This window comes from Dryobates pubescens, chromosome 8, assembly GCF_014839835.1.
Source record: "Dryobates pubescens isolate bDryPub1 chromosome 8, bDryPub1.pri, whole genome shotgun sequence".
NCBI classification, from domain to species: Eukaryota; Metazoa; Chordata; class Aves; order Piciformes; family Picidae; genus Dryobates; species Dryobates pubescens.
Window position 1 is genome coordinate 1,461,452 of NC_071619.1, and position 25,226 is coordinate 1,486,677.

General features: G+C 48.6%; 1 protein-coding gene across 8 annotated transcripts in view; it reads left to right on the top strand.

Annotated features, from left to right (window-relative positions):
- Positions 1-798: 798 nt before the first annotated feature.
- The window catches only part of FGFR2 (fibroblast growth factor receptor 2), a 99,253-nt gene continuing 74,825 nt past the window's right edge, over positions 799-25,226 (top strand). For 2 of the 8 annotated variants that reach the window (XM_054163391.1, XM_054163395.1), the window contains exons 1-4: positions 799-1,219; positions 5,566-5,822; positions 23,940-24,206; positions 24,896-24,970. In XM_054163391.1, coding sequence (XP_054019366.1) covers positions 5,648-5,822; positions 23,940-24,206; positions 24,896-24,970 — 517 coding nt within the window. In that variant the 5' untranslated portion in view covers positions 799-1,219; positions 5,566-5,647. Of the gene's footprint in view, positions 1,220-2,466; positions 2,504-5,565; positions 5,823-23,939; positions 24,207-24,895; positions 24,971-25,226 lie in introns of those variants that run through there. The other 6 variants (XM_054163392.1, XM_054163399.1, XM_054163393.1 and 3 more) reach the window with 6 other exon arrangements.

Sequence of the window (25,226 nt, forward strand, 5' to 3'; positions counted from 1 at the left end):
GATGTTTGCAGAGCTGTTTGCCAACGTTCCTGTTCAGGCACCACACACACTGTTATTAAAGGTGCAGACAGATTGACAGGGCAGTCAAAATCAGGCTTTGCACTGAAAGGCCACTACAGCAAGGGCGATTTTCGTTTTTCAGTGGGTGTTACCCAGCCATCCTCTGTAGCTTGAACAGGTCACAGGCTGAGAGAAGAAAAAAAACCTAAATCTGGAGTTTTCGAGGAAAGTTGCTGTAATGGTACCATCTTTTTGTGAGCATTTCCATGATGCCTGGCATCACCCCTCTGTGTGGAGTGCACCAGGGACCCAAGGAGGCACCATGCCAGGATGGTGATGCCATGGGCCAGGCCCGAACCAAACTACCCGGGTGGGACGTGCCCCGCTCCCCGTCTTCCCAACCCGCTGGAAAACTTTTAGTGGAGCGACCCACGCAGGGCTGTGCGGCTTTCCTCCTCCAGCCCTGTGACCGCTGCGGGATGCGCCTTCCCGCTCTCCCAGGGACACGGAGGCTGGAGCTGGAGCGGGGCCCCGGCGCTCTCTGGGCCGGGCCGGGCCGGGCCGAGCCGAGCCGAGCCGAGCCGGGTCGGGCGGCGGGGGAAGGGGCTCCGCGCCGCAGCCGCGACGATTGGCAGAGCCGAGCAGCGCCGTCCAGGAAACGGCTCGGGTTGCAGCGGGGGGAGTGACCAGGGGAGGGAGGAAGGGAGCCGGAGAAGTGCGTTGAGAGAGAGAAGGAGGAGGAGAAGGAGGAGGAGGGAGGGAAAGAAAACCACCAACCCACCCACCGAGGGGGGTTGTCGGCTTGACGAAGCTGCGGCGGCTCGGGGAGGGCGGCTGGATGGAGCGGAGCGGGACCCGCGGCGCTCTGCTCGGCCATGCCTGCGCGGGGGAGGAGGCAGCTGGCGCCGGGCACGGCGGGCTCGCCCCTCTGAGGCGGTAGCCGCTGCTTGCCGAGCGAGGGGACGGGACGGGACGCCGAGCCGGCTCCTGCCTCGCCTCCCTCCCTCCATCCCGCCTGCCCCAGCCGCGTCCCGCGGGGGATGCGCCCCGCTGCGCCGCTGCGGGTTTGCCAGCCGGCCCCGCCGGGGCTGCCCGCGGACTGACCGCGGCCGCTGAGGAGTTTCTTTACCCCAGTTTCAGGGTGCCGCTGCTCGGCACCGCGCCTCAGCCCGCCTGTTGCGGGGGAGCACAGCCTTCTCGCGGAGCCTTCTCGCTGCAGGTAAATGGCACCGGGCTGGGCTGAGCGGTGGCGGAGGGACGGTGCAGCCCCTGAAAAAAGGGAGGCGGTTGTGTGGTGGTTGAGGACCGGGAGCCCCGGCGCTTCCCCGCCTCCCTGTGCTCGCCTGATGTAGAGCTCCGGCTCCCGACGCGGGGCCTCGCACCTGGAGCGCGGCTGTACCGGGGCGGGCTGCGGCGGAGCAGGGCTCGGGCAGCCCCCGGGGCGGGCTGCGGCGGTGCGGGACTCCCGTTACTGCCCGGCGGGACTACGGGTCGGTTTTTCTGTCACTTGATCGTCTTTTGCGTAGCGCGGCGGGCAGCCCGAGCAGCACCGCTGGGTCCGTGCCGGTCGGATGCACGACGGTCTTTGGGGACAGTTTCCAGCGGTGACAGCGGGACGGTCAGCGGGGGACGAGAGAGAGAGGCTGAGCTCCAGGGGGAGCAGCCCCTCCTGGTTCGGGGACCGGCACCGGCTGGACGGGCCGCTCGGACCAGCCGGGAAGCGGGAGGTCCTCCCCCGCCGTGCCCGCCGCGGTGCTCGGGGGAGAGGGGCCGGCGGTACACAGCTGCCCCCCGCCTGAGGTGAGGGGGCAAAGAAATCCGTAGTGAAATATATATTTAAATGCAAAACGGCCCGTTCAAACAGGGACCCATTATGCGTTTGGTGTGAAACGCTATCAACATTTAAAACTTCATTGTCTCCTTTGTACCAAATCCCTGTAAATCTTCCACTAGCCTTTACTCATTTTCATCTGAAAAGCCTGTTTGGGCTGAATAGACAGCAATCAGCAGCCTCTGGACTTCTCTCTCTCTCTCTGGAATGTCAATTAAAATGCAGATTTTTTTTTTCCCTCTTTCCCCCCCCCCATTTTTCAGTGGCAAAAGACTTGAGAAAAACAGGATAGTACTGGAAAGCAATTGAAAGAAGTTCAGACAATGAAAAAGTACTGAAGCTTGCAAGCTGGTTCCCATTAGTCCTCCAGAATTAATGTTTAATAGCTGCGATGCTCAGATTTGCTTGGAGTTGAACTACGATGAAAAATCTGTTTAGATACATGTGTGTGTATGTGTGTGTATATATATATTTATAGATGCATACGTGTTTGTGCGTGTCTATGTGTATACAAAGCTGTGAGCATTACAGCTTCGCGTACCTGGGTTTTTTTGCGATGAAGCCACTGGGGCTTTTAGGGCGCTTGAGGTTTCTTTGTGGAGGGAAGGTCCAGATTTCATTCAGAGTTTGCTGTTCCCTGCCTAACAGCGAAAGATGCCGAGGAGCTCTACAGTGAGCTGTGTATTGATTCGGTTAACATGCTCTACAAATTGTACTCTTCCCTGGGGAGTGATAAACATCTTATAAACAACAATGGAAGTAGATTAAAAAGAACACTGAGCATTGAATTTAATTAATGCCACGGCTGAACAAGTACTACTTGTTTGTGTGTGCTAGTGTGTTTAAACTGAAGTGCAGCTTGGAGGAATTTGGTCGGGCTCCCAAACCAGTCAGCTTTCCCATGCTTGTCAGTTTGGCAAAGAAATTCGGGCAGGTATGTGACGAGGTGAAAATTGACTTGATGAGCGAGTGGCAAGGAGAGCCATCAATCATTGGAGGCTGACAACTCCTCCCCAAAGTGTAGGCTGAGAAGAGAGACAGAGTTCCCTTTCAAGGGGAAAAATAAACACTACGCGTGGCTTTCACTGAGTCTGAGACTCCAGGAGGGATTATGGTATTGTAGTCAGGAAGCCAGAATTGTGGAGGCCAAAAAGCATGCTGGGGCTGTGTTCCAAACATTGAGATAGAGGTACATAATTATCCAGCCCAGGAGGTCTTTCCAGGGACTCGTCCCCCGGCGACTGTGGCGATTAAACTGTGGAAAGAAGTTGGGGTTGTTTCATCCTCCCTGGACTCCGCTTCTTTTGGGGGAGGGCAGCAGCCCTCAAGCCCTGGTTGCTGTCGTGGCGGTGGAAAGTGGTTGGGCTTCACGGATGGGTCCAGAGCTGTGATTTTTGCTTTGCTTATACCTTTGCAAGCCACGGTTTTGAATCTTTTTATGCTGCCCCGTGGATGTGGGGTCCCTTCTTTTCTACTGGCAGATGTTCAGGGGCAGAAGCTAGCAGAAACCTTCAGGTGAGAAGACCTGAAGTAGCTTTGTGCTGCCGTCAGGGTTTAGGGCGAGGGTAGGAACCACAAGCGTGCTTTCAATGGCATTTAACGTAGCCTAAAAATCTGAAACAGCTGAAATGTAAGTGGGATTAATGCTGTTTAAAGGCAGTCTGGAATATGTACCAGAGCTCTGGAATGTTTTCTTTTTGCAAATTTATGATTAAATTTTGCATTTATATACATAGCCTGTAATCAGGCTTTACAGGATGATTTATGGAAATTAAAGCAGCATTACATCTAGTCTGTTAATGAGGGTTTCTAGCAGCTGTACAGCTGGGTAAACTGAGCTACAGAGCTGCGGCTCTCAGACCAGCCCGTTGGGAGGCTGACCTGGGTGGTAGCGTCCAGGAGGGCTTGCTCTGGTCCCTCACCAAAGACAAACCGGTTCGGGAGACAGAGCTCTCTCCACTTCTCCACCTGCTCTGTGCTTATTTAGAGAAGTGCTCCGTGAGCTCTTTGCAAGTGTTTATGCAGTGGTCTGGTGGTGTTTTCACTGCAGATTTAATAGTAGTTGCTAGCTTGTGGTCTGGGATGCTTGCACTGTGCTTCAGCCTCTAGAGTAGGCGCAGAGCTTTGAACTGGTATCAGCTGAGGTGAAAAAGCTTGCCCTGAAGTGCCAGGGATTCACCTGAAGGACCACCTATTAGTGATTACCCCCAGTGTCTTATGTCATCTGAAATCTGTTTCTGCTTTCTCTGGAAGTTACTGTATATAGTGCCCAAAATAAAAGGTGCCCTCAGCACTGTAACCTTGGTTTGCACATAGCAGGCAGCAAAAGCCTAATAAAATCTGAGAACTTCTTAGGAGTTGGCTTTATACAGGGAGAATAGTTGTCCCCGTTTCTGTGTACTGCATGCTGAGGTGCCATATCCAGGGGGGGTTGAGGAGTTTTGCCTTTATGCCTACTTCCCCTTTTTATTTATTTGTTTAAAGTTATTTGTTTCTTTTTAAGGGCTGAGGACAGGAGTGAAACAGTTTCTCACCTTATTTTTGCCCTTCCAAGAGAAGCACTCTTGTAAGTTTCAGTTGGGTTTCATCACCTCTAAGATGAATCATTGACAGGATGAGAACAATTGTTACAGTTACTTGTTTTTATCCATTTACTGAGTTTTGCTGTCTTCTATGTTTTGAAAATCAGGTCTAATTTTCTGCTTGAGCTGTTAAATCACCCTTTGAGGATGCTCTTCTGACCCTCACCTGGCTTCTTAGTGTGGTGGCAGCAGGGCCCTCTGAAGGGAGTGCCAATTACTTTGGTCCTGCTTTTCTTTCACCCCATGCCTGGATTACCAGTTAACTCCATAGAAATTACTGTGGATAAAGTAGACTTGTCCCACTCCCACCCTTCTTAAAAATAGATACCAGTAAGCATTGCTGAGAGAGAGAAATGTGTGTGCCTGCAGTTCAGCATACGTGAATGGAAAATGATGCTGGGGGGGTCCCTGGTGAAGCTGGAGTCTTTATACAGATTTTAATTGCCTGTAATGCAGTGTAGCTAACCAGCACCCCTGTAAAGACTGTACAGGACTCCCAGGCTCTAAAAGCACAGTGAACCGAGTCAGAAGAAGGTACATCCATAGGGGAGCTGCAAGTCGTGAGATGAAATAAGATTTTAGAGATTATCCAAGTCTGAAGAGTAGATCTTTTTTGTTTTGTTGGTGGTGTTTTTGTTCAGCTGTGTTTTCTTGTGGAAAATTACTGAATCCTTGCAAATTCAGCTAGCTGCAGAACTTGCCTAGGTGAAGGAACGCAAAACAAGGCACACTTACATAAACCTTCAAACAATAACAAGAATATAATTAGTGTAATTGTGGTAATTTTGCAGCATTACAGGTAATGTGCCTGCACATGTGTGTGCCTCTCATTTATTTGAGTTCATTATTTTTTTTTTAACCTGTATATTTTTGTCAGTGAAAGAGCTCTCTAAATATGTGCTGAGAAGTGATTTTGTGAAAACAAGGAGGACTTGGTTACGCCTCAGGTGATGATGGAAACTGCTAACAGAAAATGAAAAGTCACTCACTTTTCACATATTCTTGAAGCTGGAAAACTATTTTTCCAATCCTCCTCCTCCCCTCCCTCTCACTTCAGCTGTGTTCAGGGCTTCCTGAAGTTGGTTTTTTTTTTCCTGGTCTCTGCTTTAAGGTGTTTTCTCTGACAGTGTTAAATCTCTCTCCTCCCCACAGCAGCAGCCCTCATTCCGAGGGAGGAGGTATTACCCTGGCCGAAGACACTGCTTTCTCTCCATGCTTCTCTAGAGGTGTTCAGATGGGATTAAAGTCCACATGGAGCTATGGAAATGGACCAGGAATTTACTCTAAAAAGATGGTCAGCTGGGATTTGGGTTGCCTTATCTGCCTGGTGGTGGTCACCATGGCTGGACTTTGCCTGGCTCGACCTTCGTTTAATTTAGTTGTTGAAGACGCCACGCTGGAGCCTGAAGGTAAATCACTCTAGAATCCTTAATTCCACACAAAGTAAGTTTAAATGTAAATGCCTGGACGTATGAAATGGAAGCCAACATCTTTATATGCTTTGGTAGATCTAAGGCAAGTACCAGATTAGCCCTCCAGAGTGGTGTGTGTTTGCGTTTCCTTGCTTGCACATGGGCTGTGCTCACGGCCAGCACACGCTTATTTGATCTGATGCAAGCAAGTGGTGGCAGTGGTTGCACTTGGGACTGTTACCATGGTGCAGAATCAAAGTGTAAGGCTGAAAGTTCTCAAGAGTGGGACTTTAAGGAAACCTGTTTCACTTGCATGTGTGACCTGTGTTGCTGCCTCAAGGAACGAGAGGGCTGTCCAGCTGCATGTCATTGTGATGGCCTTAACCTGAGAAGCTCAGAGGGAAGTCCCAGTTCTTTTCAGTGGTGTGGACTGAACGTTTAATGTTGCGAGGCACTCTGCAGAAAAGCTGCTGCAGCTTTGTTGTGTTTGTGCCCACAATAAATGTCCCTATTGCTGTTAATATCCAAGAACAAGTGCTTTGGTGTCTGGATCGCAAGTTCTGTCAGGGTAAACGTTGAGATGTGAATAGCAAGGGCTGCAGGTTGTTACTGTGAAAGCAAAGGGCAATGAGACCTTTACACTGGAAGAGCTGTTTTGATTGGAATCTCCTATTTAGAGCCTGCACCTGTTGGTCCCTTCTTCGAGGTACAGCCCTTTGAAAGTGGTTTTCTTCTCAGAAGAGCTAAGGAGGGGCTGCCTTTTTTCCTTGAGCGCTGATTGTGTTTAAGAATGATTTTACTGTATGGTGTAAGATCTTTCCTGCTCTTGGGGAGCACCTCAGGGGGGGAAGCAGGTTTCCTTTGTCAAGTTTTGTCTGTCCTTTGGAGGAGTGATTACACTTCCTAATATCTCAGCTGTCAAACCAATAGATCCTGCAAGCTTGCTGGAGAGAATTTGGTCTTCATGTCTTGCCCACGTGTTGCTCATGTCCACAGGCACAGCTTTGTTTTTATTTAGTACCTTTTCATGCACAACTTACTGTTTCTACCCTCTGCCTCTAAAAATAGACCTGACACATCTTTTAGAATCTATTCCAAGTACATTTTTGTAGATGGCAGGGGATGAGCTATGTGGGGATGAGCTCTGCAGGGATGATGAACTGCGTAGAGATGATGAGCCCTCCTCCCTAGCAAGCGCTCCTGAGAAAGATTGACAAGGTTTAGCGATATTGTCATCTGTCAGGCACAGAGATTGTGGGGAGGAGAGATTTCAGGGTTTGCTCCTTCTTGTGAAGGTATCCAGAGAATTAAAAACCAAACCCACCAAAACTGAAACTCCTAACTCTCGTCACCGCTTCCTCTGTGATTTGTTAATTGCACATCTGGTGGAGCCTTTTTGGCTTAAAGTCGTGAATGATTCCAGTTTGCGATGAGCTGTGTGTAATGAGGTCCCCTCCTTTTAGGGTTAACTCAGAATGTGGTTGACTGACTGGTGGAGTATTTTGTAGGGAGAAGAGTAATGTGGTTTTGAATGATACCTGATAATTTTTGAGCTTTCTCAGGGAGAGAAGAGCTTTTATTATTTTAAAAGGCAGAGTTTAAAAATATGTTTCTTCCACAGCGAATATCCAGGGGGTAGAATCTGGGCTTTATCAAAGAGTAAATTGTTAAAAAGGATTTAAAACTTCTTCCCTGGGCAGGAGTAGGACTGACATGAAACAATTTTTGACGTGAGAACCCGAATCATTACCAGAAACCAGGAGGAAAAAAACCAAAAAAGGCAAACCACTTGTAAGTTAATGGTATAATAAGAGCTTTTATGCTGCAGAATACAGGGAATTGTGTGGGGTTTATATCTGAGATTTGGGAAATAAAACCTCCTTTATGTACTTCATTAAACCCTTTAAAAAAACACACCCAAGTTTTTACACAATCACCTTCTCTGGGTTCCATCACTGCCACCCACAGGCTCTCTCTCCAAGCTGAAAGCAAACCGAGCAAACCCTTCAAGAAATCTCTTCAAAGACAAACTAGTAAATGCCAAAGATTTTGGCCACAGCTACCCTGGGGGTCAGGTGCTCTCATCGTGCAGATTTTCAGCTGGGCTGCTGACTGTGCGGTCATTAGAGCTATGACATTTCATACCAGCTGAGAAGGTCCTCGGGGCCATGACCTTCGGTGACACAGGTTGATCTGTTCCTTAGTCTTCCTTCAAGGACATGCCCTAAAGTTTGTCCTTGTTTTTGTTTAGGTGCTTTTATTGTTACTCTCTATTGTCTTAGTGACTCAGAATAGTCAAAAAGCTGTGTGCAGTGGCAACAGGAATGATGACTGTGGCTCTTGGTTCCTTTGATTGTAAGAGAGAATGTACTGCTGTCTCTTAGCTAAATGCAGGCACATTGGGAACTGTCTTCCTTCAGAGCCTCTGGTTAAGTGTGTACTGCAGTACCAGCAGTATTTATCTAATAGGTTAATCAAGTGCATGGAGATGTGCAAGATGTTGACAAGCTGCTTCTGAGCACCTGCAGCCAGTCCAAGCTTCTCCTGTGTGCTTTTATAAAACACAGCACTGGCTGAGCTCTGAGTCTTCTCTGTGACCGTGGTACGTGTGCAAGTATTTACACTGGAGATGGTATCTGGAGCCACTGTAAATGATAATGTCAATATTGAGAGCATGGGTGCTCACCAAGGGCTGGATCCTGGCTATGGTTGTTACCTGGAGCAGTGATGGTAAAATCAGAGGCTGCTGAGTAGTGTGAGCAGAAGCAGGACCTGTAGGAGTTGGTTTGGGGACTGTCAGCTGTTGAATTATGTCCTGCATCAAGTGTTTACATCTGTGTTTTTTTTACCCTAGGCAGTATAAAGACTTTCTGCTTTCAAATATTTAGAAACAAGTCTCCCCCAGTGTGTACAAAGGAGCCATTCTCTTTCTGTGTACCCAGGCTAGGAAGGCCTTTGATGATAGCCAGCGTTTCAAAAGGGCTCTGACCGCACACATAGGTTGAAGGGGTTACTTTGTGAACTGAATAATTAGTTTAGACATATATTTGATAAATACCAAGCTGTCCCTTGACCTTCCCTTGCCCAGGCTGTGTGTTATCGTTCTGCTGGGTAGCTAATTTAGGCTCTTCCCCACGTGCGATGCCTTGACGCTGTCCTTGGAGCACCCCCTCGGAGCCCTCGCCTGGTGCACTGACAAAGTGTTTCAGGTCTTTTAATTTAGGGCAAATTTCAAAGGACTAATTTGAAGCTTTCCAAATTTCAAAGGGCTATTTTTAGGCTTTCCACAAGGGACAGACTCATTCTGTGTCCTGTGAAAAACACAATAGTGCCAAACGGCCTTAAATGTGCCTTTGGGAGGTTCCTGGAAGCAGCAGTGAAGAAGAGAGAGACCTTTAGTGGGTGATGTGTGCTTATGGTGGAGGTGTCACTCGGGTTTGAACTGGGGCACAGCTGTTTTCTGGCACTAACCCACACACAAATGTCAACCCTTTCGGTGCAGTACCCGGGGCAGTGCCTTCCTTGTGGTAAAGCTGTTGCAGAATGTGAGCAATACAGGTTAGTTTGTGTAGGAATGCTGGCAGTACTTACTGTCACCTGTGGTCGCAGTGGTTAGCACAGTCCGCTTGCACATCCTTTGTTGCAACCTGCCTGGATACGGTCTTCTGAGGTGCTTCTCAGGGCTGCAGTGTGTGGAGGGGGGCGTGCTGATGGCGTGGCCCTGTCCCACAGAGGGAGCAGCAGCAGCAGCCTGCTCCTTATCCTGCAGTGCTGCCTTGGGTCCTTCCCATGCTGGTGCCACCCGGCAGCGAGGTGGCAGGGCTGGTGGGACCCCACACAGTGGTCATCTTCCCCAGGCAGACGGAGAAGCAGCACCAGGTTGCTGCTTCCAATTTGGTAGGAAAAACGACGCTAAAAGGTCACCCAGGGTTCCCTTGTTACAGTAGTTGTTATTGTGTAACAAGAACAGTGGCTTTTGATATCTCCAAGTTCTGATTAATAATTCAAACCGATTAGTTAAATTGGAGGGCTTTGTTTCTTTTTGAGGAAGGGCAATTATCACAGGCCATTATGGAGGAATGTGACATCCCCACAGCTCCGGGTGAGGGCTGGATGCCCTTTCAGGGATCTGGTTCAGTAAGTTATTTGGCCCGGCACGGGAACTGCTAGCTGAGATTCTGGGGAATTGTACAAGCAGCCAGATTAAATCAGCCTTAATGTGTCCACCCTGCCTTCAAAATCCACAGCAGCCCTTTAGCAGGGGCATAGTCTTAGGCTGACAAACTAATTGGGCATGGGGAGGGTTCTTATTTACAGTCAGTGTTGATGAGATGCTGGGAGTCAGCGAGGCAACCAGTTTGAAATGTGCACAAATAATTGCACGTTTCAGTCTCATCTGCCATAAAATTGCAGCTTTTTAAAGGGGAGGGAAAAGCATCAGCTTCTAGAGATTTGATCCTTTTTTTTTTTCCCTTCCTTTGGAGGCAGATTTTCAAAGGTGCTGACTTGAATGATATCTTGTTGTGTGTTTGTTTTTCAAGCCACTCATGTAGATAAACCCCCAAACCAGTGACAACTAACTGCAGTGGATGGATAGCTTTCTGATTTTAAAACAACTCTCTCCCTTGGCAGAGAACTGGCAAAAAAAATTCAGGCTATGGTAACTTTTTTTCCTCCCTGTTTTTACTTTGAAAGCAGAGTTGAGAATGAAATTGCTGTCAGCTGAAGTTGCACAAGGTTGTGTACGCAGGGGACGGTGGCCTGTTGTGATGCTGTAATAACAACCACCATAGCAGAGCTCTTAATGAGCATTTTTCTGGATCCAGCTTCACCAGAAACGATCACTTGGCTTTCAACAAACACCTTTGAAGCTCAGTGTTAGCTTGGAATGAGCGTTTAGTTCAGGAACAGGCGAGAAAGCAAGAAAAACACTTCACTACCCCTTTTGCCGTCATTAACAGAGGAAAATTCTTTACTAGGAGGGTCAGCTTTTCAAGCATTAAGCATTTTGTGAGTCCTGGAGGTGGAAGGTTTACAGTGTAAGCAGGCTGTCCTTGGAGCACAGCTCCTCAGCAATCTAAACCTGCGTTTTTAAGAGAACCATCACCCACTGCAGGCAAGTTGCATCTTGTCTGTTTGTTAATAGTGCACCTGGTTTAACTAGAAGAGAAAATGAATTCCAGGGTTGTTAAACAAGTGCAGAATTCATGCTGAAAAGGCAGGAGGAACCCATGACATACCTGAAACCTGGAGTTCTGCACCGGCGTGACCACGAGCTTGGATCTTTGCTCGTGGGCTGGGTACAGTGAGCTGCCCAAGTGGGAGCATCTTTTGCAGACGTGGTCAGGATGCGCTGGTTTGTGTTTGCAGTGACTGTGGAGAACTGGGCAATACTTGATTTGGTGTGGAGCCTGCCAGGGTAAAAGATATCCTTACAGCAATTTGGGACCCAATGTGAAATGCAAACCTTCCTTTGAATTTAGGTTCAGTTTATAGGCTGCTTTTCGGGGAGGGATTTGGCACGGTGCGGCCCCCAGAAGGAAAGATGCCATCTTGTAGTACCAGGAACTGAAGTGAATTTCAAACTGATTGAAAGAGGAGTTGGAGCAACTTTGAGTACAGGCAACTCTTAAATGAAGAGCAGATTTGCAAGAGCGCAGCAGCAGCCAGCAGCTCCTGTTGTAATTGCCAAACCTGCGCTGGGAGCTGTGCTGTGAGCTGGGCCCTTTGGAGTCCACTCAGCAAAACTCTGTTGGCATTTTAGTGCTGGGGGATTGTGCCCCTCCACCAGGAGGGCTGAAAATGAGAGAGTCTGTAAAAGGGATGGATATTTACATGCACCAGCTGTGTACATCTCCAGGTTATCCTTTCCCATCTCTTCATTATCTCAGCGCTGGTTCATTGTTGGTTTTTTTAAAGAACCCCTTTTTGTAGAGGTTTAGTTTTCCTGGACCTGCTCCTGAGTGTCAGAGGAGTCAGCATCTGGTACAGAGAGATGTCTCACGGGCTTTGCTTTCTGCTGGTTCAGGTCCTTGTGCTGCTTGTCACCACGCAGTCAGAGAGGGACAGAAGAGCAAGCTAAGCGCTGAGGCGAGCTCCTCGCTGCGGCTTCCCTCTCTCGCCACGCCAGGGCTGTTTGCATTGTGTTTTTTTGAAATGACTGTAAGTGAAAGCATTTGGTGAACCTCAGCGAAGCTGAGGAGCTGTGAGATCTGACCTACTTTTCCTTCCCTTCCTCACATGCCGTTGCAAGTTGTGTGTAATTATTGCTTCTCCTCCTCCCCGCGAAAGAACTGGCTCATCAGTCTGGGACGTTCACCGATGGCCAGAAGCTCCTTACGGTAGCAAAGCCACAGGAACGGAGAGGAGGGGGAAAACTCCTTTGTACCGAGGAAGGAGCTGGCTTTTGTGAGGCTTCACTGGGAAGGGCAGTGTGCTGGAAGGGAGAAAAAGAAGGATGAGAAGCAGGCCAGGGAGGAGAGAATGCTCTCTCGGTTGTGTTATGTATTTGGGTCTTTTATTTTCCTTCCTGGCTTTTTCATGAGTTTCTGTTTCGAAAGGAGTTCTGTGCCGTGGTAGTTATCACCCCAGGCTTTCTCCCAGGCAGCTTGTGGGGGTTTCTGAGCGAGGCCTGGGGTTGGGTGCTGTGGCTGGGCATGCCTTGGCAGTCTGCGCTGACCAGGACGGGTGTGTAGGAGGCGAAGTTGTGGTTGGATGGAGCAGAGCTTGCTCAGAGCGCCCTGCTGCAACTCGGTCTTCAAAGGTAATTAAAAAGTTGTGGTGTAAGAAAACTAGGTAGGGTTCACGTTCCTCTTTCTTTAGCGTGGCCTGCAAGGGTGTGCAGGTGAGCTGCTGGCAGGACCAGCTGCTGGGCAGTGTGCTCTAGTGAGACTTGCTTTGCAAGTTCGTAAAGTGTCTCTGCGGTGTTGCAATGTTTAATTTGTTTCAAGGAAAGCACCAGGGTTTGTAACTCTGAGTGCCACCCAAGAGTTCTTCAAAATCATTTTGAAACCTCAGCTTCGGTTTTGAGCAGCTCTTCGAGCTTGGTTTTGTTAAAGAGAGTTTAATCACGGAAAGTCATCCTGTTCAGATGTCACAACGTGGAAGCACTCGAGTTGATCTGATCTTGTTTGCTCTCCAGGGGAGCACGGCTATGGCAGACGTGCAAGATTGACCTGGGGGCTCGCTATAAAATCTGCAGCACACCGCTGCTCAGTAAGGTCCTCCTCCTAACAGTTCATCTTCCATTAGTAGGGCAAAGTGCCCAGGAGTCACACTGCTGTAAGGGGCGTCAGAGGTGTCTGCGTGTTAAAAGTAACCTTTGCCATGTAAATGCTTGTGGGCCACCTGGAAGTGCAGATAGCTAGCCCAGCTTCCTACTTCAGGGCTTGTTCTGCTGCTCCTTCCTTGTTCGCAGGTACCGCTGGGGACTGTTCTGTCGGTGGGGCTGGAATTAAATGAGCTGTGATGTCGTTGGGCTGAGCCCTGCTGTGGGATAAAACGGAGCCTGGAATGCCTTGAAGCTTTCAAGCCTTTGGTTTTGAGCATCGTGGGTAGGGCTTTCAAAAGCGCCGAGAGGATGTTTTGGGGATCTTGTTTCCAGTGACGTTTTTCACTTCCCACTTTAGGAAGATGAATTTCAGGGGAACAGGCAAGATGAGACTTCCAGACGAGCTGCTAAAATTAAGAGGATTTGTGTAGTCAAGTAAAAATGGGACCCTGTACAAAAGCAACAACTGCTGACTTGCTTAGAGGGAATCTGAAGAGATGTTCTCTGCATCCAGAACTAACACTTCAGCATGGAGTTGTGCAATTTTTAACCTCCCACTTGTAATTTATTTCTCTTGCTTGTTGAGGAGTAACAGCCCCGAGCCTGGCCTTTGGCAAAGCTGGCAGCAAAAGGTTGTGTTTGGGTTTGTTTGCATTTTGAGAGTGATATAAAAACATAACAGAGCACAGCATAATCAACTGGGGGGGAGGGGGGAGGAAAAAAAAGCTACAGATTGGAAAAGCTGCAAGAAAACAGCCAACCCAAGGAAAAAACTCTTTACAACTAACTCTGCATGCTCACAGCTCTTCCCAAGGCTGTGTGTCTTAGGTGGAGCCTTTCCCAAGCAGGCTTTAATGCTAAGTTGGACAATGGGAGTTGGTTGAATTGCTGTGCCGCTCGGTTATGTGCCTCATACAGCCAGGGAGGTTTGCTGTGCTGCTTTTAGTGGAAGCAGGAACAATGACAGAGTGATCCCAGCCTTGGAGCCTGCTTTTTTTTTCTGTCTTTTTTTTTTTTTTGAGAGAAGGTTAATTTTCTTCTTTTTTTCCCCTCAGCTTTTCATTTGAGGTCCTGGCAAAGAGTGATACATTTCCCCTTTGCATTGTATAATAGATTACATGAGAAGACTTTCCTGTAATGAGTTTAAAGAGTAGTTAATTATTTTTGAGATTGTGTTACACGTGTCTTAAGCTTACATTGTGCTCCCCAGTCCACTTTCCACAGAGACTGTCGTTCTGTCACTTCAGGCAGCTGATGGAGCTCGTGGCTTCAACACAAATGGCCAAGACTTCTTGCCTGGAACCAAAGGCTCACATCCTGAAGGGAGCCTGTGGTTTCATCGCACTGATTACATTATGAAAGACAGCACAAGAACTTCAGGGGTCTTGGTGTGTCTGCTGCAGGTTAGGAGTGCTTGCTGCCTCCCTGATTGCCACCTCTTTGTGCAGTAGCCAGGCTGATGCTTTGCTGGTTCTTGTTCTGCTCCATATCTGGAGGTGCGTGCTAGGGTCCCACTGTTGCATAACGAAGCCTTCGTGCTGTAAGGAGCAGACCGTGGAGAATGGGGACAAACAGGAAGAATTTGCAGGGCAGTTCCCAGCAGCAGGAGGGGGCCTTGCTGGTCTCTCAGCTGTTTACTCTCAACTTGGCATGCTGGAAGTCTTCCTTGGCTTGGCTTCCAAAGGCACAGAGCGCAGGGCCAAGCCCATGGGCATGTGATACCTGGCGCTTTTGATGTCCATGGCATGGTTGTGCAGCTGTAACTCAACAACTGCAACTCTCAGGACAGGGAGGAGCAGGCAGGCTACAGGCTGTAGGAACCTTTACTCTTTGCAGGAAGGCTAGATAGATACCTTTTTCTTTCTGAGGAGGAGTCCTTTCTCTTTAGCCACAGGATGAGACACCTCAACCCAACTGCTTTGCAGCCGTCAAAGCCTTGCTGAAATAGTTCCTGTGCCTCACCCCACATCAGCCAACGTGGAGCAGGGTACCTCATCAAGTTTGCCCCTACTGCTCCTTGCTGCTGAGTGTGAGGAAGCTCTTGTCTATAGCCAGAGCTAAATGATGCTTGAGCATAGTTACTTTGAGGTGCTGCAGTTCCATAACTGCTTCTCTGCCAAGGAGTGTGGCAGGTTTAGGCTGATGCCTAGGAAAAATTGCCACAGATTGAGTAGAAAAGTGATGGAATGTCAATAAATTACCATTGGAGGGATAAGGGAAAATAATGATAAGTAATCCCCTTGGTCTGATAACTAACAAAGTTGGTTGTGTGAACTAACTCCTTCTCTTTTCAGCTTCTCAGCTCTAGCAGATGCTAGCTGGCTGCATTTCTTTGTTGTGCCTATCAAGCTACCCTCTGCTCTTCTCTCTCTTTTGCCTTGTACAGGGGGAAGGGAGTGGAGAAGAGGAAGCTATTAGCAGCCCTGGGGGGGGGGTGGGTGTTCTTGTGTTGCTGATAAATAGTGAATGTTGTGTATTTTGTACATACTCATTGCATTCCATGTTTCTAGATTTTAGTGTGCTTGGAGGTAGAGCTTCATTTGCCTTCCACCTGAGCTAGTCTGGCAGTCTTCTTCTGGGGACTAATTCCAGCCCACCACATTCTATTAATTGGTGCCCAAGGTGGGGCTGGAATCCACAACCCTGGGATTGAGAGCCCCATGCTCTACCAGCTGAGGCAGGTAGAGGTGGTCATGTGGGGTAACTTTTAGCTGCAGCCACACAGCTTCTTTTCTTGGCCAGGAGGTCCTGCGAGCAGTGAAACTTTTTTGCTGCTGACTAGAATTATTTATTTTTCTCAGTCTTCAAAGCTTAGGAAAACAAGTTAGGGCACTGTAATATTTTCCCTTGTCCATGATGACCTTGGCAAGTATTGCAGCTGGAGGAGATTCTCTCTTCATTTTATGATCTTAGTATATAGCCAGCTCAATAGGACTTGACGTGATGCTGGAGATCCGTGCTATGGCGCTGTCAGTGTGGCTGGAAGCTCTGTGTTATGTGCCACCACTTACTTTGTTCTGCAGATGTTCACTCCCAGGGCTAAAGGGTTCTTTTTGGTTTTGTTTGTTGTTGGGTTTTGGTTGGTTTGTTGTTAGGTCAGAGGCTGGACTTGATGATCTCAAGAGGTCTTTCCCAGCCATAATAATTCTGTGGTTCTATTTCTTGTTGTGGTGGTTTTAGGCTATGCCTTTAAAATGTAGTTACAGATTTTACTCCTCAGGTGAGTAGGGTCCTTATTGAATCAGGATAGTTGTTAAAACAAGATGCCAGGAGGGGAAAAAAACCCCAAATCTCAATTTATTTTTGAGTGTCTGGAGCTTAACACTTGGTGGAGACCATTGCTTTCAAATAAAGCACCCTGGGAGCTTATGCTAAAGGAGTAAGTTAAGACTTAGAATCTGATGAAGGGACTGGAGCACTGCCCTGTGAGGAGAGGCTGAGAGCCTGGGACTTTTTAGCCTGGAAAAGAGAAGACTGACAGGGCATTTAATCAATGTCTATCAATATCTGAGGGCTGGGGGTCAAGAGGGAGGGGACAGGCTCTGCTCACTTGCACCCTGTGTGATAGGACAAGGATGGAAACTCCCAGCACAGTAGGTTCCACCTCAACATGAGGGGGAACTTCTTCATTGTAAGGGTCACAGGGCACTGGAACAGGCTACCCAGAGAGGTGGTAGAGTCTCCTTCTCTGGAGCTTTTCCAGCCCCATCTGGATGTGTTCCTGTGAGACCTGTGCTGGATTCCATGCTCCTGCTCTGGCAGGGGGGTTGAACTTGATGGTCTCCAGAGGTCCCTTCCAACCCCTAGCATCCTGTGACCTGTTACCTATGTTTAACTTGTATGGATCTCTCTTTGATGCTTTGTGTTTGATGAAGGTTTTCTGCGAGGCAAGATCTTTTTCATCCATTTTGAACAATTACTATTATACATCAGAGAGGAGGGAAATGATTCCTGCTCTTGTTTGAGTGCCAGTGGGGTTTGTTTTACTTTACTTTTTTAGTGCTTTAAAATGATAGAGGGAACTCCAGTCATTTGGAGAAGTTTTATCAGAGAGGCTCCCATGTTGGTGGAGGCAGAGCTGGCAGCCAGCTGATGGAAATGCAGCACAAATCAGACAGCAGGAACCCAGTGACTTTGGAGGAGCTGACGGGTGAATTGCAAATGCCATTTTGTCCCCTTTGTAGCTTGGGTTTGCTGCCAGCTCATGGGAGGTAGTCACTGTGGCCAGGAGTGGCTTTTTGCATGTTTGCACCAGTGGCTGGCTGTTGCAGGCTGAGTCTATCATCCCTCATCAGGAGGCCACTCTTAATGTTAGCCTGCCAGCTTCAGCTGGGGGAGAAGCTCATCAGCTTGTACCTGGGCGGTGGGAGGGAAGATTACAAACCTGCCTGGTGATACTTAGACTTCCTGAGCCTGCAGAGCAAGCATCCTGGAGAGAGGATGAAGGCCTGGGTTTGACTTGCAAAGTCGTGGAGCTGATGGCTGTTCTGCTTCAGGCATAGCTTGGCGTCCCCGTTCCGTATTGCTTGTCCAGCGTAGCCCTGCTGGATCGTCCTCAATGACAGGAAGAAGAGGAGAAGGGGTGGGAGAAAGCCAGAGGAGCGCCGGTGGTTGGCAGCCTGGTGTTCCCTGTGGGGACATTCAGTTTTGCAATGAGCCTCTTGGATTCCTGACAGGTCAGGTCTGTTGACCCTTCTGGGCATGCTGTGGTGAGGGTTTAGTTATTTACTAAAGCCTTTTGAAGAGAAAGTGGCTTGATGGGATCCCAGGCTTTTGTGTGGTGGAGAGTTGTGTGAGAATCTTTGCTGGGGTTAGCTATTAGCCGATTGTTTAATTATTTGGCTCTGTAACTAAGTAACTAAATGCCTTGAGCCCCAAGATAAGCAGCTCTTTGTTACCATTTTAATAAATGGAGGCAAATAATAATGGTCATAATTTAAAACCTTAGGACGTGTAAATCTCCCCTTTGACTCCAAATCTTGCATGGAAGCATGGTTTGGAATATAATCCTGTATCACATAATGGTCTGAAATTAGCACATTCAGAGTGCCCCCAGCCCTCTATTGTAGTCCTGTTTTTAATGCAAACATTATTTGATGGCCGGGTGGCACAAACCAGGCTGTGAGACTCTCTGGGTCGGCAAAGAAAAAGTTCACTGCTGTTTATTTAAGAGCAGCTCGCTTTTCCAGGGTGCTATTGTTCCACAGCTCCACCTTTTCAAGTTTAAATAGGTGGCGTGCAGCACTGTTACAAATAAGGATGTAGCTGAGGGCGGACAATAGCAGGAGCAACGTGGCCGCCCCGGTCCCCCGGTGTTGCAGAACACCAGCAGCAGATTTGCAGCGTCCCCGGTGCTTTGTTTGGTGGGGGCTGACAGGCAGGTGGTGTTCACATCGGGTAATGCAGCCCTGCTCGAGCAACTGATGCCACAATTACAGGATTTGCAGGAGAGCTTGCTCAGAAAGGAGTCCCGTGCTGCCTTCCCAGGCGGAGCTTGCACAGCTGAGGGCTGGTTTCCAGGCATGTGGGGAAGCCTACGGTTCCAAAGCAGAGCATCAGAGAGTCATAGAATCAATGAGGTTGGAAAAGACCTCAGAGATCATCAAGTCCAACCTATCACCTAATACCTAACACCTCCTGACAGCTAAACCATGGCTCCAAGTGCCACATCCAAGCCTTTTTTGAACACCTGAGAGAGGGCTCGAGAAGCACGAAAGGGAATTCCAGATCATCAAGCCTGGCTTGGTGCTGCAAGCTCTAGAGGGCTATCTCCTCCACCTCCCATCCAGCCAGTCTCACTAAGGGAAAATCTGTGAGGATGCTGCTGAACAATACTAGAATAGAACAGAATGAACCAGGTTGGAAAAGACCTCAGAGATCATCCAGTCCAACCTATCACCCAACACCATCTGATCAACTGAACCATGGCACCAAGTGCCTCAGCCAGGCTCTTCCTAAACACCTCCAGGGATGGTGACTCCACCACCTCCCTGGGCAGCACATCCCAATGGCCAGTCTCTTGCTGGGCAGAACTCCTAGAGGATGGGTGCAAGCGAGGGCTGAGCACACTTGGGAGCCTTATTTCTCTGGCAGGCACAAAAGATGCGGGAGCAGGGAGAAGATCCTGCTGCCGGCCCTGGGGGAAGCATGGATTTAGTGGCACAGCATGCCCACAAGTTCAGGATTTGTCCCTCAAATTCCTGTGTGGTGTCCTGGAAAGAGGGTGAGCTCCCCAGCATAGTTGGTTGTGTGCTGCTGGGAATTTGTTATGGTTTTTTTTTTTGAGAGTTTGAGCTGGTTGATTTCTTTTCACAGCGAAGCTGCTGGGGCAGACTCGGGGCTCAGAATCCCACCTGTTCTCTGTTTGCTTTTGGGCACCATTTCAAACCCACGCTGGAAAAAGTTTATAGGCAAACATTATAAAAAGTGACAGTCTTAAGTGCTGCTACATTCACGTCTGGCAGCACAAAGGCTTACCTGAAGCAACTCACTGTTTCCAAACATGACTTCATTATTTCACGACAAGGCTTTGTGCTGTCTCTTCCCCAATGCTCTGGAGAGCAAGAAATGGAGTGGGATAATATTTACCAAATGCTAATACTGATTTGAACGTTGTTTTGCTTCAGTGTGCTGGTAATTGGCCTTGGAAAAGGACTTTCTGGTTTTTTCTGGGGGGGGTGAGAGTACTTTTGAAATAACTTGCTGTCTGGAGTTTGGATTTGTGTTGGAAGACTTGCTGTAAATGTGGGGATAGTAGCTTAAAAAGAGACTAAATCAGGGATGGGAGGCAGAAAGTTTATTTTCCTTGTAATGATTAGATGAGCAGAGGAATGGAGCACCTCTCCTATGAGGACAGACTGAGAGTTGGGGCTGTTCAGACTGGGGAACAGAAGGCTTCAAGGAGACCTTCTTGTGGCCTTCCAGTATCTGAAGGGGGCTAAAAGAAAGCTGAGGGTGTCAGGGAGTGATAGGACTGGGGGGAATGGAAAACAAAACAAACAGAAATGGGTAGATTCAGATTGGATGTTAGGAAGAAGTTCTTCCCCATGAGAGTGGTGAGGCACTGTCCAGGGAGGTGGTAGAAGCCTCTTGCCTGGAGGTGTTTGCAGCCAGGCTGGATGTGGCTGTGAGCAACCTGCTGCAGTGTGAGGTGTCCCTGCCCATGGCAGGGGGGTTGGAACTGGCTGAGCCTTGAGGTCCCTTCCAACCCTGCCAATTCTATGATTCTAATTGTGAATGGCTAGGGGGACCCTGCAACCTCTGTGACTGTCCTGCTGCAAGTTTCCTGGGGCTCCTCAGCAGAAACCTCTAATGCACTTCAAGGAGGGTTCAGAGGAGCACAGGCTGAGAAAATTGGGGTTGTGGAGCCTGGGGGAGAGAAGGCTCTGGGGAGACCTTATAGTGGCCTTCCAGTATCTGAGGAGGGCCCTTAAGAAAGCTGGGGAAGGGACTACTTACCAAGCCCTGCAGCAGTAGGACCAGGGGCAGTGGTTTTGGACTAGAGCAGGGTAGACTTAGTTTGGACACTAGGAAGATGCTTTTTATTATGAGGGTAGTGGAGTACTGGAACAGGTACTGAGGGACATGATGGAGGTCCTCTCCCTGGAGACCATCGAGATCAGGCTTGATGGGGCTGTGAGCAACCTGATTTAATTGAGGAGGTCCCTGCTTACTGCAGAGGGGTTGAATGGACCTCTGGAGGTCCCTTCCAGCCCAGTGCTTTCTGTGATTCTCTGATCTTCACTCGTGGTAGCTTTAAAACATTTTGAGCAAAGACCTTTTTAGACTGCAATACATGGTTGGCACAGTGGAGACTCTGTGAAGGAAATTTTCTCTGCAGGTACAGCATTGCTAAGAAGTCTTAAAAACTTCAAAGTAAATTAGCTGCCTTCAGCTGCATGTTTTTTTTGGTTTTAAATATTACTTTGACAGTGGAATCTGAACTAAAACAATCTCAAGCAGACTCAAATAGACTCATTACTGATACAAAATATGTGTAGAAAGGAGCTGGTGCTCCTTCTGAAAATGAGGTTTCTAACAGCATAGTGCTCAGTGAGGCACTGGCATTGCAGCTCTGTGGAGGTATCAGCAAGGCTGACTTAGTTTCTGAGGAGTAGAAAGCTGTAGTGCAGCTTGCCCTAGACTTTGAGGTGCAACACCGCATGCTAGGAAGTTTATAGACCTTGTTATAAAGTCTGAATCTGAGAATCTTTACAGTCTCCATAACTGGCCTTGGTTAAAGGGTTTTATGGACTCCTGGCCACCATCTCGGTGTGCTGCATGTGTCAAATCTATTGTTTGATAACACATCTTTGCCCTGGGGAGGGGGCAGGAGAAGCTTGTGCTTGGCATGCAGGGGCACATCCCTGGATCTGTTCTCCCTTTGTTTTGGGCAAGCTTCCACTGATCCCCCTGAAATTGCATGATTCCAGGATAAGTTGGAGAGATTGGGCACGCTGCTTTCGAGTGCATTGGTGTAACCTAATGTTTGAGTGTCCTGCTGTGGGGGCTGCTTCTGCTACTCCCAGAATCAGACTATCTTGAGGTGGAAAGGATCCATAGGGATCACAGAAGTATTGAGGCTGGAAAAGACCTCTGAGATCATCAAGTCCAGACCTAACACCACAGCATCAGCTAAACCCTGCCACCAAGGGCCACATCCAAGCTGTTCTTAAATACCTTCAGGAATGGTGACTCCACCACCTCCCTGGGCAGTGCATCCCAGTGCCTCATCAGCCTTTCCATGAGGAAGTTCTTCCTAACATCCAACCTAACCCTCCCCTGGCACAGCTTCGTCCCCTGCCCTCTCATCCTGTCACAGGTTGCCTGGGAGAAGAGCCTGACCCCCACCTGACTACAGCTTCCTTTTAGGTAGTTGTAGAGAGTGATAAGGTCCCCCCTGAGTCTCCTCTTCCCAGGCTGAACACCCCCAGCTCCCTCAGCCTCTCATACACCGAGTCCAACTCCCTGTTCCTTGCCTACTGTCAGAGCTTCAGCATTTCCAAACTCCTGTTTCAGACTGCTCTGTGGAAAGTGTGATGAAATAAACAACAGCTCTGTGTCCCAAGGATGAGGAACATGAGTGTCAGTATTCTTAGAAACAGGGCTGGGAACTGGGGAGTCAGTCACCTGTTTTGTCATTCCCTGGTGTGTGTTTTATGGAGAGGTGCACAGTTGGTGCCCGTGTGGGGAAGGCTCTGTGCTGGGGAGCAGCTGGCTGTGTGGTGTGACCCTCCTCCTGAGCAAACACAAGATGCCTTCATGCTGCTGCCCTTTGTTTACTCTTCATGCTGGCCCTGGTGAGGCCAAGAGTCTTGTGGGAGAGGGATACTGTGGTTGTGGGGAGAAACCAGTTGCAAAGGCAATCACCGTGCTGGGTACAGCATAAATGTGTTGTAGGTGAGATGTGGGGGGGATCTCACTGCCCCTGTGGAGGTGGTCCCTAGTGCCTTCCTCTTGCTGAGAGCCAGCCTTGGAAAGGGGTGATGAGGCTGTGGTGATTACAGGCAGATACAGTTTTCCAAGGAGATATATATATATATATTTATTTCCTCCAAAACTGTGTTTTGACATTCTTCTTGCTGTTTGGTCACCAAAGGGATGGATGAGCTCTTCTGCTTTGAACTTCTGTGTACTTGGGGACTTTGAAAGCTTTCCTTGTGCTCCCAAGGTTTTGCTGTATTCTGCTTGGGAGAGGCTGTGAGGTGAAAAGCAAACTGAAAAAGTGAGTGCTGCTGGGAGCAGAGCAGGCAGTGTGGGAGGCAAATGTAGGGATTTGGGGAAGGGTGTGTAGGGAGAAAAATGAAGGACATCGTAGATGCTGTGTCCAGGAACTCATGTTTGTTAGCATAGCTTGTGCAGGGATTTTTTTGCCATCCTTTTCTTCCAACACAGCTCTTCTCAGTTTGTGGTTTTTAATTTTGATCTTTTAAAAAGCAACTGACAACATGAGATGGGGACAGATAAATGCTTGTTTGAATCACCAACTCAAATGCTAAGATATGAAACTGAATTTCCTTTCTGAACTCTCCCTGGCATGGCCTTGGATTTGCCTTGCTGTGACCAGCAAGAAGAGTTGTGCCTTGGCGTGGCACTTGAGATGAGGCACATACCCTTGGACTTGCCTGGCTGTGACCAGGGAGAAGAGTTGTGCTTTGGCATGGCACTTGAGATGAGGCACATACCCTTGGACTTGCCTGGCTGTGACCAGGGAGAAGGGTTGTGCTTTGGCATGGCACTTGAGATGAGGCACATACCCTTGGACTTGCCTGGCTGTGACCAGGGAGAAGAGTTGTGCTTTGGCATGGCACTTGAGATGAGGCACATACCCTTGGACTTGCCTGGCTGTGACCAGGGAGAAGGGTCGTGCCTTGGCATGGCACTTGAGATGAGGCACATACCCTTGGACTTGCCTGGCTGTGACCAGTGAGAAGAGTTGTGCCTTGGCATGGCACTTGAGATGAGGCACATACCCTTGGACTTGCCTGGCTGTGACCAGGGAGAAGGGTTGAGCCTTGGCATGGCACCTGGGACAAGGCACAAATCCCCAGAGTTGCCTTGCTGTGACCAGCAAGAAGAGTTGTGCCTTGGCATGGCACTTGGTCTGAAGCACGAGTCTGACCTTGCTCAGAAGGGAATGAGCTTTCCTTGACAATAAACCCCAGCCCCTGCCCGTGGTTGGGTTTTGCCAGACCCACTGCTGGGCTAATCTGGATGCAACTTTTTGTTTTCTTATTGAACATAACTTGCTTTCTGTGGATCTAAAAGGGCCCTCACTGACTTGTGTTGGAAATTCTCTCCTTTCCCTTCTCTTTCTTCTTCCTCCTTTCCTTCCCCCTTCGCAGAGCCGCCAACCAAATACCAAATCTCTCAGCCCGATGTGTATTCAGCACTCCCCGGAGAGCCGCTTGAGTTGCGCTGTCAGTTGAAAGACGCCGTCATGATCAGTTGGACTAAGGATGGGCTCCCTTTGGGGCCCGACAATAGGACAGTCATTATTGGGGAGTACTTGCAAATTAAGGATGCTACAGCCAGAGATTCGGGCCTCTATGCTTGCACTGCTGTTAGGAGCCTAGACAGTGATACTCTGTACTTCATTGTAAATGTTACAGGTGAGTGAGTTAAAGAGGTTTGGGTTGGTTTTTTTTTCCCCCTTGCATGTAGAAGCTGTAAAATGTGATACAAAGGCACATTATGATATCATGTGCAACAGCCCACTGGGGCACAGCTGAGTCCTGTAGTTATTTCAGGTATTTTTCCCCTTGTCCTGACCCTGAAACACGCTCTGTGTACACTCCTTTTGCTTCGTGGGATCTATAGTGATTAACAGCTGCTGAATAGCTCTCTGTTTCATGACAGGATTCAGTGATACAGAGGCACTGTGATGATGACAAAGCCAGTGGAATGAATACAAGTTGTAGGTTGGGGGTTTTGTCTTTGTTTTTTTGCCTTCTCCCTGTGCATCAAAAAAGGTAAAGGGATGCCCTACATCCTCTAAGCACAGAGGGAAAGGATTCCGGGGATACTCAGCTCTGCTCGACTGCATGTCTTAGAAAAATAACAGTTGTGAGTGGAAAGAGTTTTGGAGTTAGCAAGCTTCCTTTGGAAACTTTGAAGCATTTCAGGCTGATTAGCTGGTTGAGCTAAGAGTTTGAGAAGAGTAACAGAGGTTTTGTGGCTGGATTTCCTTTTTCTGTGGCTTCCATCACAACTAACCCAAAGCCTGTTCGTAATCTGAGCTAGACCTCATTGGCCTGCAAAAATAGGCTGCTTTAAAGACTTGGTTGTTTTTCATGTGCAGATGCCCTTTCTTCTGGGGATGATGAAGATGACAATGATGGGTCCGAGGACTTTGTGAATGACAGCAACCAGATGAGTAAGTAACAGTGGACTGCCAGAAGTCACTTGCAAGACCCACGTGGGAGATTGCGTCCCGTCTCTCGCGCTTCTGCCTCCGGCGCTTCTTGACTGTTAGCTGCACGAGCTGTCAAGTAGTGGTACCTCTGTCACTTCCCATTTTCTGTTTCACATGCTTGGAAAAGCAATAAGAAAAATAAACTAATACTCTTCTAAACCCACTTTTACTGGTCTGTACTTTTTCTCCCTTCTTCCTGGCTTTTCTGCCGTTTCCT